The sequence below is a fragment of the Dendrobates tinctorius genome, unplaced genomic scaffold (assembly GCF_039654945.1).
Source record: "Dendrobates tinctorius isolate UK_male_01 unplaced genomic scaffold, ASM3965494v1 ptg000029l, whole genome shotgun sequence".
Taxonomy (NCBI): domain Eukaryota; kingdom Metazoa; phylum Chordata; class Amphibia; order Anura; family Dendrobatidae; genus Dendrobates; species Dendrobates tinctorius.
In genome coordinates this window covers 18693806-18707888 of record NW_027361697.1, presented here as the reverse complement: position 1 = coordinate 18707888, position 14083 = coordinate 18693806, and the positions used below count along the sequence as shown (strand labels likewise).

Here is a 14083-nt window from a genome sequence, read left to right as displayed (position 1 = left end):
GGACTCTGGCGTGTTGAAAGACCCGCTTGACAAAAAAGCAGATGGTTTCCTGAAGCACATCTGGGAAGCTTCAGCAGGTGGATTGAAACCAGCGATAGCTGGTACCTGTACCGCTCGTGCCCTCATGGTCTGGCTGCAACAAATAGAGGACCAGATCAAGGATAGAGTTCCTAGGGACGAAATTCTGGCTAATTTGACACTGGTGCACGGAGCTGGAGCAGCGGCTTTCCTAGCAGATTCCACTGCAGACTCCGCAAGATTGACAGCTAGGGCAGCAAGCCTGTCAAACGCGGTAAGACGAGCCCTGTGGCTTAAAGGGTGTCCTGGAGATTTACCATCAAAGCATAGGTTATGTTCCATTCCATGCGATGGCCAATTCCTCTTCGGGAAAAAACTAGAAGAGATTTTGGAACATGCGGGGGATAGGAAGAAAAGCTTTCCCCGATTTCCGGGAGAACCTAAAAAGCAGCCCTTTCGGAGGAGGAGATTTAACAGGGGTCGTCCCCCGGGAGATAGAAAAAGCTGGGACTTTAAAGAAAGAAGAGGATCGGGCTATATGTTTAAAGGGCCCTCCACTTCCTCCAAAAAATCTCCCCAATGACATTGGGCCGGAGGTAGGGGGAAGGCTTTCTCTCTTCCTTTCCGCCTGGGCAAATATCTCCCCCAGTACATGGGTCCTAAATATAATCAAGGACGGCTTAAAAATAAAATTCATCCGTCCGCCCAGGCATACCTTCATAGTGACACCCAGAAGGAAAGCCCAAGAGCAACAGCTGGCCCTGGAGACGGAAGTCTTGGGACTAGTGAAAAAACAAGTCCTACGGGAAGTCCCAGTGCAAGAAGAAGAAAGGGGGTTCTACTCCCCCCCCCCCCCCCCTCTTCTTAATACAAAAACCAGACGGCTCTTGGAGAACCATTGTCAACCTGAGGAGACTCAATCAGTGGGTAGACAATTGCTCCTTCAAAATGGAGTCAATCAACACGGCCACAAAGATCCTGTTCCAGCATTGCCTCATGGCAGTGATAGACTTAAAAGATGCCTACTATCACATCCCAATTCATCGGGAGTATCAAAAATATTTGAGAGTAGCGCTCTATGTCCAGGGGCAGGTGAAACACTACCAGTACGCAGCCCTTCCATTTGGCCTGTCTACAGCCCCCAGAGTATTCACCAAAGTGATGGCCGAAGTAATGTCTTTTCTTCGATCCCGGGACATAGTGATCGTCCCATACCTAGACGACTTTCTGGTAATAGGGAGGTCGGAGTCCCACTGCACACATCAAGTGAAGGAAGTGATAGCAATTCTAGTAGGACTAGGATGGATAGTAAACATCCCCAAGTCAGGGATAACCCCAGTAAAAGAGCAATCCTTCCTAGGGTTGATATTGGACTCCGAGCAACAACGCTGCCTCCTACCAGAGAGCAAAGTGACCAAGATAAGGGGCCTAGCTCGCACAGCAATACAAAGGCCAAATATGACACTGAGGAACGCAATGTCCCTTTTAGGCTCGTTGACATCATGCATACCCGCAGTAGCATGGGCGCAGTACCACTTAAGGCAACTACAGTGGGAAGTTCTGTCAGCACAGAAACAATTAAAAGGGCATTTAGAAGGCGAACTATGTCTCTCAGTGGCTGTAAGAGATTCCCTGCTCTGGTGGACTGTAGAAAAGAATCTAACAGCCGGGGTCCCGTGGCAAAAACCAGTCGAAGACATCATTACGACAGACGCGAGTGCCACAGGATGGGGATCACACCTGAGATCCCACTCAATACAGGGGACCTGGTCCTCGCTAGAAAGGGATCACTGTTCAAATGTAAAAGAACTATGGGCAGTGGAAAAAGCCGTGAAACATTTCCTTCCCTTACTTCGGGGCCGCCACACCCGGGTCATGACGGACAATCAAGCAGTAGTAGCCTACATCAATCACCAGGGGGGAACGAGATCTCGGGGCCTCATGCAAATATCAGATCTACTCTTCCAGCTAGCATAACAACATCTGTTATCCATCACCTCACTGCACATAAAGGGGGCAGAAAATATACAGGCAGACTTCCTGAGTCGCAGGCACCTAAGACAAGGGGAATGGTCCCTAAACTCCCAAGTCTTCCAACAAATAGTTCAGGCCTGGGGCAAACCAGAAATAGACCTGTTCGCTACCGCACACAAACGGAAGGTCAGGAAGTTCTGCTCACTAAACCCAAGGGAAAACCCCTTCTCAGTAGATGCCCTACAAATACCCTGGAAGTTCATCCTGGCCTATGCATTTCCCCCGATAACAATGATCCCAGTAGTGGTCAGGAAAATCAGGGAGGATCGAGCGAGAATAATTCTTATAGTTTCGTTTTGGCCGAAAAGGCCTTGGTTCTCCCTTCTGAGGCTTATGTCAGTGACAGATCCATGGATACTACCGGAGATTCCAGACCTGCTCTCTCAGGGACCAGTGGTCCACTCTCAGGTGAAGGGCTTCCATCTAGCAGCCTGGAATTTGAGAGGGCGCTACTGAGTCGCCAGGGATTCTCTCCAGGGTTAGTCTCCACCCTGTTGAAAAGTAGGAAACCTATAACATCCCAAATCTACGGTAGAACGTGGAAAAAGTTCCTAGACTTCCTGGGGGAACCCTTGGGGGATGTAGTGCCAGTGGGACCTTTCCTAGAGTTCTTACAGTCGGGGCTACAACTGGGGTTAGCCACTAACACACTCAAAGTTCAAGTCTCAGCTTTGGGGGCCCTATATAACTGCAACTTAGCAGCCAATAGGTGGGTGTCCCGATTCATAAAGTCCTGTGGCAGGTCAAGGCCGGTCATTATCCCAAAGATACCACCCTGGGACCTCAACCTAGTCTTAGAGGCCTTAACCAAAGACCCCTTTGAACCACTACTAGGACTGTCACCAAAGCTACTTACACTTAAAACTGTCTTACTGGTAGCCATAACATCAGCCCGAAGAGTCAGCGACCTTCAAGCTCTGTCTATATGTCCTCCATATACACAGATCTTGGATGACCGAGTGGTTCTAAGACCAGACCCGGCCTATCTCCCCAAGGTAGTCCAAAAGTTTCATAGGACTCAGGAGATCTCCTTGCCATCGTTCTGTAACAATCCTAGAAACCCTGGGGAGCAAAAGTTCCATACATTAGATGTAAGAAGAGCCATATTACAATATATGTCAGTAACTAGTCAGTGGAGGAAAGATCAGTCCCTTTTTGTAGCCTTTCAGGGTAGTAGAAAAGGGCACGGGGTAGCTAAGAGTACCATTGCCAGATGGATCAGGGAGGCCATTATGTTATCCTACTCCGCAAGTGGCGCTCCGGTTCCAGAAGGCATCAAGGCTCACTCCACCAGAGCCGTGGCTACCTCCTGGGCAGAGAAGGCTGAGGTATCAATTGAACAAATTTGTAAAGCTGCTACTTGGTCCTCACCTTCCACCTTTTTTAAGCACTACCGACTTGATCTGTCTTCCTCTACTGATCTAACCTTTGGTAGAAGGGTGCTGCAAGCGGTGGTCCCTCCCTAAGGTGTCTTATTCTACAAAAGTCTCTCATGTGTGCCGTCATGGGAGACGGGAAAACACCAAGGTTACTTACCGGTAGCCGGTTTTTCTGGAGCCCATGACGGCACCTGTATATCCCCCCCCTTTTCACTCCTTTGGTGTGCACTATAGTTTGGGTGCTTTTTTAGTTAGATATAATGTGGTGATAGTTTTACCATGTGTACTAACCCGGGGGGCCTCTCATGCTCTGTAAACCAACTGAAGCGAGGGAGAGGTGCCGCCCTTTTATCTTCAGTAGGGTTCCTGTCCTGACTGGGCGAATCCCCTCTCTCATGTGTGCCGTTATGGGCTCCGGAAAAACTGGCTAGCGGTAAGTAACCTTGGTGTTTCTGATTGCCATTACATCCATTAGGAGAGTTTCTGAGCTGGCGGCTTTATCCTGTCGTTCCCCGTACCTAATCCTTCACCAGGATAAGGTCGTTCTCAGGCCCGTTCCCCCCTCCTTTCCCAAGGTGGTATCTTCCTTCCACATCAATGAGGACATCGTCCTCCCCTCCTTTTGCCCTTCGCCTGTCCACCCGCTGGAAAAGTCGCTCCACAAATTGGATGTAGTGAGAGCCTTGCGTGTCTATCTTACCAGGACCTCTTCCTTTCGTCAATCCGATTCCCTGCTTGTTATCTCTGAAGGTCGCCGGAAAGGGCTCCCGGCATCCAAATCCACAATAGCTCGCTGGATTCGTTCTACTATACTGGAAGCTTACCGCGTTCAGAAAAAACTTCCCCCTCCGGGAGTGAGAGCTCACTCCACCCGAGCTGTAGGGACTTCTTGGGCTGTCCGACACCAGGCTTCGGCTTTACAACTTTGCAAGGCCGCGACCTGGTCATCCTTGCACACTTTTGCAAGGTTCTACAAAGTTCATACCCAGGCCTCGTCTGATGCAGGCTTGGGTAGGAAGGCTCTGCAGGCGGCGGTAGCACACCGACCGAAGTCCTTCCTTCTCGTTCCCTAAGTGCTTTTCCCACCCTTGGGACTGCTTTGGCACGTCCCATGGTAATATGTGTCCCCCAATGAAGCGATAAAGAAAGAGGGATTTTTGGTTCTTACTGTAAAATCTTTCTTGGTGCCTTCATTGGGGGACACAGCACCCGGGTTGGTACATGTTAAGAGTTATTGTTCTTCTCCTACTGCTTTTTCACCCACTGAGGTACTTCCTGCCTGTCGGTGGGTGTATACTGCCAGGGAGGAGCTTAGTTTTCTTATTTTGCATAGTGTCAGCATCCTAGCAGCAGCAGCATACACCCATGGTAATTTGTGTCCCCCAATGAAGGCTCCAAGAAAGAGCTTTTACGGTAAGAACCAAAAATCCCTCTTTTACGATCACCGTCCTCCTTCTTGGTTTGTGTGGATGACTCGTCCCTGCATCATCCACAGTCGGCTCGGCATCTCACTCCTGCGCAGGCTTACTTATTTGTCCTGTTGAGGGCAGAGCAAAGTACTGCACTGCGCAGGTGCTGGGCCTCTCTGACCTCTTCCGGCGCCTGCGCACTGCAATACTCTGCTCTGCCCTCAACAGGACAAATAAGTACGCCTGCGCAGGAGTGAGATGCCGAGCCGACTGTGGATGATGCAGGGACAAGTCATCCACACAAACCAAGGAGGACAGCGATTGTAAGAAGATGGGAGGAGCCAGACCAAGAAGAACGACAGCCCTTGGACAGGACCGCCCTGCAGGTGAGCATAATAACTTTTATTTTTCTTCCCTTCCAGCTTGAGGGCAGATATACAGCTTTATAGAATAGCGTATATCAGCCCTGAAAGGTGGTAGCTGTAACTCGTATAGGCCAAACCTGTTAACAGGTTCCCTTTAATAAATAGTGGACATGCTATTGTATCACAGTCCATATAAGTGTTCTAAATCTACAGACCGGTATGACTTCTAGCACATAGACTCATAATCAGTCTCCTTGATTTATAATGTTCATATAAGTGTCCATTTTGTATATATTCATTCATTTAGGATATCTTCAATCAAATACTTATCCTTAACACCTCTACAGTGTGCGGGCTCAATAGTAAGTCTGTGTATCTGTGCACGCCATCTCACAGGGCATTGACGGGTCCCATAGACTTACTGTTGAGTCCGTACATTGCTGTATGTGGGTGCGCCATACCAGAGCTGTGCACTTATCAGCGGAATCTTGTGCAGTCAATACCCGGACTGAATATAATGCATTACCTAAAAGTGTCTAATGACAGTCACGCTTTATGCTGCGTTTGCTCTGGACGCTCACTACTTTGATAATCTTGCAGTGTAAACAGACAGCTGATCACTCGATCAATGAGCAAAACGCTCATCTGTCAGGTGGAATGAGCTTTTGTGCTGCACAAAAGATCATCGTTCTCAGCCTCGCGTAATCCTGTGTAACCAGGCCTTGCGCTGTGGAGGACATGGCAGCCTACACGCACTGAGCGATCACTGCAGATAGTTCTATGCGCCTCGTTTGGTGCTGTTAGGCTATAGAACGACCGCCAATCAGAAAATATTTACAGATCAGAGGCAGTTTAGTGCCGCCGGTAGGTTCTTGTAAGCGGACATATAGTGTGGCAGATCATTGACTGATGTGCAATAAGTTTGCCACAGAAATGAGTGAGTTAATTTCCACAAATTTTCTTCAGAACATTGCAGGGTTCATGGACCGCCGATAATTCTGAATAGGTAAACCGCTGCTCTGCGGCTTCAGGAACCAACTTGCCGCATGATTGAATTGTAATCCTATTGTGTCGTCTTTTGTAGGTTCACAGCCCGGATTACAGAACTCATGCAAGTGCTGAAAGACCTCAATCAAGGGAAATATGAGCGAACCATGGTTTCTCAACAGGAAAAAGGTGACTATATGAATGTGGTAATGGCTGCACGACCTCACATGCACACACACACATGTATTAATACCAAATCTCCTCTGACATTGCAGAGACAGAATGTCTTCCCAGCGTTCCCCTAATACCTGGAAGTGGAACAGTTATCAACGCTGACAACATCATAAAGTAAGTTTGGGAATTCTCCTCTTATGAATCCGGTTTCATAGATACGATTTTATTAGTGGCGTGGCGTGTTCATAGACCACACTGTAAGCCAAGGGTGGGAAAAGCCGAAATGTCATAATCAGCACAGGAAAAGGCAGAGTGTTATTTTACTGGAAAAATCGGACATGTGGTTTTTTTTTTTTTGTTTTTTTTATTTAGTGGTCTTGTAAAACGGAGCCGTCGCCTCCATTGCAGAATAATTCTTGTTAACATTACATCACTACTATAAACTGTGTAGTGTCGGGCATTTTAATCATTTACATCCTCTCTTGGCACAGCTGGGAATTGCTGGAAGCAAACCTGTATTTCCCATCAGCAGTAGTAGTTAACTGGGTTCTCCAGCGAAATCAAGTTACCTATCCACCGGAGATGTGATAATCAGTGGGGTCCGATCCCAGAGCAGATCAGGCACTTTTATCCCTGTTACAATGAATCCGCGTTGCACATGCATGACCTCCGCTCCATTCGTTCCTTATGGGACTGCTATGTGCTGTGCTTGGCTTTTTTCGGCAGCCCCATACAGAATGAATGGAACGGTGGTCCGACGTCTGACCTAATGCTCCATTTTGTAATGGGACCTGTACCAATTGGCAGATCTAATGGTGGGACCCCCCACTGATAATCTACTTATCAACTGTCATGAGGACAGATCATAAGTAGGGACGAGTGGAGCCGTGGATGTTTGGGTTCATCAGGTTTGACTGAACATTAGTCCAAAGTTCGGTTTGGGTACCAGAACTGTACCCGAACTTGAACCCAAACCCCATTGATGTCAATGTGGCCCTGAAATTTTGGCTGTAAAAGGGTCATAGTGCGTGCTAAGGGGGGCTGCCAAAGGACGCAGAGTACCCCCAACGAGTCTTTGTCAGTCTGTCTATCTAAAACGGACTTCCAATAAAAAGTCGTGTTCGGAGTTCAGCACTGGGCACTAAGTGTCCGGTACAAACCCCAAACTTTACAGTTCGGTTTCGCTCACCTCTAATCATAACTTGCTTAAACCATGTAACCCCTTAGAAGTGAGAGAGAATTTTCAGGGGAGCATAAATCTAGTTAAAAGTACAAGGTGAATTGTCCAGTATCCTGCAGTTATCTATTTGCACACTTTTTTATTTTGCTTTTTTAGGTTTGATCACGTCCCCCTTGCAACACCAAATGGAGATATGCTCATCCGAGACCTTACTTTTGAGGTAAGGTTGAGTTTTTCTTCCCACGACATTGTTACTTGTTCAGTTTATCCATCTTATTAAAACTATTTTATGTTGGTTAACTAAATGATTTTAGGTAAATAAAAAAAAAATACATTTCTGTTAATAAAAGTTACATTTTGATATAGTTTAATTCTATATCTGAGGGTTTGTTGCTTTTCTTCCTGAGGCATTGACACTCGCCGTAGTCATTTAAAGGGGTTGTCTACTACTAGGACAGCCCCTTCTTGATTAAAATGTTTGGCTATATAAAATAATAAAGCTCCTCCCGTGCCAGTGCTGTTCCCGTGGTGTCAGATCTCGCTCTCCCTGGGGCTCCGACACCTGGCCCCGGCTGGCGTCCCTGTCTCTGCCTTCCGGTAATTCAAACGTGAAGAGGAAGTCCAGGCTACAGCTGATCTCTGGCTTCCTCCTCATGCTCAATTTGACAGGAGGCCGATACAGTGTTATGCCAGCTCTAATTGGGCGCTGGAATCACGTGTCACACCATCCACACTGGAGCCCCTGAAGAGCGAGTGCCGACACCGCGGGAACGCTGCTGGCACGGGAGTATAATCTTTATTATTTTATGGGGGCCAAACAATGGGTATGACAAGACGTTTTCCAAGTAGTGGACAACTTCTTTAATTGGTCAGGGAAATTACCGTATTTCTGTAATAGAGCAGATGGCATATGGCGTCTCTGCACACCAAGTACTGCAAATGGTTTTTAATGTTTTAATCTTTCTGGACATTAAATCTGAATATCTGTTTCTGGCGTGTTACCCTTTCATATCCGCGCAATTTCCTTTTCTGCACTTACGATATTTCCTTTCCTTATTCCAAGGGCCGTAACTTTTTTTATTGGTGCCGAAAACCCAGACTTTCCATGATCATGTCACTTAATTGCTTCTGTCCTAGATAGATAATTGCATTTAAAGGGAACCTGTCACCAGCAAAAACGCTATTAATCTGCAGGTTAATAGTGTTACTAACCTGCCCAGCACCTGCACTTAGCTGAATGCTGCCGGGAGAAAATTAACTTTATTATTATTATTTATTGCTATAGCGCCATTTATTCCATGGCGCTTTACATGTAAGGAGGGGTATACATAATACATACAAGTACAATAATGTTAAACAATACAAGTCATAACTAGTCCAGGAGGAGAGAGGACCCTGCCCACGAGGGCTCACAATCTACAAGGGATGGGTGAGAATACAGTAGGCGAGGGTAGAGCTGGTCATGCAGCGGTTTGGTCGATCGGTGGTTACTATAGGTTATAGGCTTGTCAGAAGAGGTGGGTATTCTGTGTGTATAGCAAATTGGTAGAAATTATCTATTAAAACATAGCTTTTAATTAGCCCTTTAAAAACAACAAGTGTTGCAAAACAAAACACAAACAAGTGCGCACAAAGTGCTAGTGTATAGTGCTCTATTATAAACAAACCGTATTGTACTACCTCAATGTCCTATAACAAAAGACAAAAATTGATTGTAAATCACATGCCTATGTGTCCCATTACATCACAGGTATCACAACCATACAGACACAAATAGACGACTTATTGGACCTATAGTCTAGCTGTGAACCACCTACAGCATTAGGTCTCTAATACGGATATATATCTTTCAGACATGCACATTGGACCTTAGATTGTCCACCACGTCTCAGCATATATTCACGTGCGCTATTTATCAAAACGGCATAAATTGCATGTTGCCCATGGGCCACAATGTATCAAAGTAAAACTTCATCCACAGAACATTGTATCATTATGCTCTCATGGCAATCTTAATGGCACAGCCGCTGTACTTATCTTATCTTGCGCTCATTAAGGAGCGAGATGTGAAGGTTCAGCATATTTCTTATTGCCCACACCAGTGGCCTAGTCTCCACAAATGTCACCCAACGCGTTTCATCTGTACTAGAATCATCAGGGGTATCCTGACATCTTATCTTGAGGCGAAGCACGCCCGTTCTGAATTTGTTACTTATAGATCACTGCATACCGCGGCTTAACGCCGCTTCCGGTCGCCAAGAATAGTACTTCCGGTTTGTGCAGAACGCTGCAGACTGCGCCCACTTCCTGGGTACTTTGCAGATTGCTGCGCGTCATATCCGGGATGGACACCGCTGCTGCATATGCCCCACTTCCTGGGTGTTTACAGCGGTGAAAGTCTCCGGAAATTGTCAAATCGCGTCATAAAGATAGAAAATCACAAGACGCCCATGTATCTACGGAGACCTGCTGCATTATCATATTTAATATAATGCTACTATGTGGTCTACCATATACGATACTTGCATAATCAATAGTGCAGCCCTCATCAAAATCCATAATAACAGACATCTGACTGGGATGATTTAGCGAATCCTGCTTTGAGCAGGGGGTTGGACCAGATGGCCCAGGAGGTCCCTTCCAACTCTACGATTCTATGATTCTATGAACATTTATAATGCTTTCAGATGCACATTTTGACTAACAGAGAAAGGCGCTATAAAATACAATTAACGCCAATTAACCCATTAAGTGGACATTTCCAGTGATTACCTAGTACATTCATATATGCACCATATCAGAGTTAAAAAGCAAAAATAGACTAGTTCAGAGTAGGGAAATACGACTATGATGTAAATTTGGTCAATTTAAAGTAAATGGTGGATGAAAGAGAGAGGGCACCACAGACCTCCTTAGTATCAGTAGGAATTATAGAAAGGGTGCTCACTCAATCTGGCCCTACTATTCCCTCTCTGGCTGTTCCCTACCTCACACGGAGGTTGGCACCCTAAAATCCTGCGCAAGTGGCGCCCCCACTCGTCGACGGCTCTCCCTAGATTACCTATCCCTGTTAAAAACTCCCTACAAGAAGGAAGAAAAGGAGAGTATTTCATTGAGTCCCTTCGGGTGTGTAGTTTGTAGGGAAAAGATCCAATAGGTTTCTCTCTGAAGGATCCGTTTGTCCCAGTCACCTCCTCTTTGATTTTTAGGGATCTTCTCTATCCCCATGAAACTGGCAGCCTTTACATCCCCTTTATGAATTTGATTGATGTGGTTAGCTACTGGTGTGTCACGTTTGTTTATGACGTCTCTGTGATGCTCACCTACCCTAACCCTGAGCTCTCTCTTGGTTTTGCCGATGTATTCTAGGCCACATCTACAGGTGATTTTCTATACGACTCCTATTGATCTGCAATTGATGACCTGGCAGATGGAGTACGTTCTCCCTGTAACGTTGCTATGGAAATCCCTGCTTTGTTGAACAGAAGTACAGCATTTACAACTGTCGCATCTATAGCAGCCTTTCGGTTGTGTGTCTAGCCATGTCGAGCTATATGAGACATTCTGGGTAAAATGGCTGCGGACCAACCTGTTCTTTAGAGAACGGCCCTTTCTGTATGTAATTTGTGGGTTTTTGATATCACGCCTGCAAGGTCCTGGTCCATGCATAGTATTGGCCAATGTTGATCAGTGATGCCTCTAAGGTCATTTGCCCCGTTTGAAAATTTGGTGATGAACCTAATGATATTATCCTCAGAGTTCTTTTGATATGGCACAAGTAGTTCTTTTCTCTCTTTTGGCTACAGTTGTCTTGTAGGCCCCCCTAAGGAAATCATCTGGGTACCCCCGTTCATGAAAGCGGGATCTAAGGTCATCCGCCTGTTTTTTTTAAATCCCTCTGATCGGTGCAGTTCCTTTTCATGCGCATATATTGCCCTTTGGGGATGCCTTTTTTTAGGGGGACGGGGTGGCTAGACTCCCATCTTAGAATAGAGTTCGAGGAGGTTGGTTTCCTGTAGGTTTTAGTTACCAATCGACCATTTTCTCCTCTTTCAATGACTATGTCCAGGAAAGGTAACCTGCTGGCATTAACCTCAAAGGTGAAACTAAGGCCGATATCATTTACATTCAGGCCTTTTACAAAGTTTTCAAAGCTATTCTCATCACCCTTCCATATTACAAAGACATCATCGATGTAGCGGAGCCAAAGTACAATCTTGTCCTCCGCCACATCAGCATGCTCACCAAAGATGGTATTTTCCTCCCACCAGCCCAGGAGCAGATTAGCATACGAAGGTGCACAAGGGCTACCCATCGCGGTGCCCCTGAGCTGGTGGAAGTACTTGCCATCAAATAAAAAATAATTCTTTGTGAGACAAAACTCTAAGGCCTTCATAACAAAACTGTTATGTTTCACATATTGAAGACCTCTGGTTTTCAGGTAATAGTCCGCAGCCATCAACCCTTTCTCATGGGGGATGGATGAGTATAAGGCTTCCACATCTATTGAACCCAAAATCATATCGGTGTCCAATTCGATGTTGTCAAATTTCAAAAGAAGGTCGGTGGTGTCCCTCGTATAGGAACTCAATGACGTTACAAATGGTCTTAGAATTTTATCTACATATAATCCCAAATTTTGGGTCAAACTACCTATTCCGGATACAATCGGTCTCCCTTTCAGTGGGGATAGACCTTTATGGACCTTAGGTAAAGAATAGAATGTTGCAACGACCGGGTGGGACGGAATCAAAAAATGTTGTTAGTTTTTATCGATAGTTTTGCCTGAAAAGCCTCATTAACCAGTTTTTTTAGATCATTTAGAAATACATTTGTGGGGTTGTGTTCAAGTCTTTCATACCCCATAGACCTATCCAATAATGAGTAACACAGGGTTTTGTATTGAGCTACGTCCATCACCACTATATTCCCCCCTTTATCCGAGGGTTTAATTATTCTGGTGTTATCTCTCTCAAGATCAAGAAGCCCATCCATTTTCGTCTTAGTTAAATTATGGAATCGTCGTTTTTTAACCTTGTCCATTTCCATTAGATCTTTTGAAACCAGGAGGTCTGTGGTGCCCTATCTCTTTCATCCACCATTTACTTTAAATTGACCAAATTTACATCATCATAGTCGTATTTCCCTACTCTGAACTAGTCTATTTTTGCTTTTTAACTCTGATATGGTGCATATATGAATGTACTAGGTAATCACTGGAAATGTCCACTTAATGGGTTAATTGGCGTTAATTGTATTTTATAGCGCCTTTTTCTGTTAGCCAAAATGTGCATCTGAAAGCATTATAAATGTTATTATGGATTTTGATGAGGGCTGCACTATTGATTATGCAAGTATCGTATATGGTAGACCACATAGTAGCATTATATTAAATATGATAATGCAGCAGGTCTCCGTAGATACATGGGCGTCTTGTGATTTTCTATCTTTATGACGCGATTTGACAATTTCCGGAGACTTTCACCGCTGTAGACACCCAGGAAGTGGGGCATATGCAGCAGCGGTGTCCATCCCGGATATGACGCGCAGCAATCTGCAAAGTACCCAGGAAGTGGGGCAAGTAATGGGCGCAGTCTGCAGCGTTCTGCACAAACCGAAAGTACTATTCTTGGCGACCGGAAGCGGCGTTAAGCCGCGGTATGCCGTGATCTATAAGAAGTAACAAATTCAGAACGGGCGTGCTTCGCCTCAAGATAAGATGGCAGGATACCCCTGATGATTCTAGTACAGATGAAACGCGTTGGGTGACATTTGTGGAGACTAAATCCCCCGTTACACATAGCGATATCGCTAGCAATATCGCTGTAACGTCACCGATTTTGTGACGTAGCAGCGATATTGCTAGCGATATCGCTATGTCTGATAACTACCTCTGACCGGCTCCCCCGCTGATTATCGCTGGTCGCGTGAGAACGTCCTGGACCATTTCTCGTCAGGCGCTTCCTGTGGCGCCGACGAGCGACGCGTGGACGCGGGCGGGCGGATGTCCGGATCGCTGCATCTGACAGGTAAGTAGCGACCCCCGACCGCTGCTATGTCGCTGGTGAGATCTGCCTGTGTGGCAGCTCACTAGTGACCACCTAGCGATGCACCAGCGATCCATATCGTTGTCGGGATCGCTGGTGCATCGATAAGTATAACTGTACCCTAAGCCACTGGTGTGGGCAATAAGAAATATGCTGAACCTTCTCATATCCCTCCTTAATGAGCGCAAGATAAGATAAGTACAGCGGCTGTGCCATTAAGATTGCCATGAGAGCATAATGATACAATGTCCTGTGGATGAAGTTTTACTTTGATACATTGTGGCCCATGGGCAACATGCAATTTATGCCGTTTTGATAAATAGCGCACATGAATATATGCTGAGACGTGGTGGATAATCTAAGGTCCAATGTGCATGTCTGAAAGATATATATCCGTATTAGAGACCTAATGCTGTAGGTGGTTCACAGCTAGACTATAGGTCCAATAAGTCGTCTATTTGTGTCTGTATGGTTGTGATACCTGTGATAT

At 45.8% G+C, this 14083-nt stretch overlaps 1 protein-coding gene across 1 annotated transcript in view; it reads left to right on the top strand.

The window, feature by feature from the left end:
• Window positions 1–14083, top strand: part of ABCD3 (ATP binding cassette subfamily D member 3) — a 65111-nt gene that overhangs the window by 37872 nt on the left and 13156 nt on the right. Inside the window, exons 14-16 of the mRNA XM_073571412.1 lie at window positions 6290–6381; window positions 6468–6540; window positions 7703–7766. Of these exons, the coding sequence (XP_073427513.1) occupies window positions 6290–6381; window positions 6468–6540; window positions 7703–7766 (229 nt within the window). The remainder of the gene's footprint in view (window positions 1–6289; window positions 6382–6467; window positions 6541–7702; window positions 7767–14083) is intronic.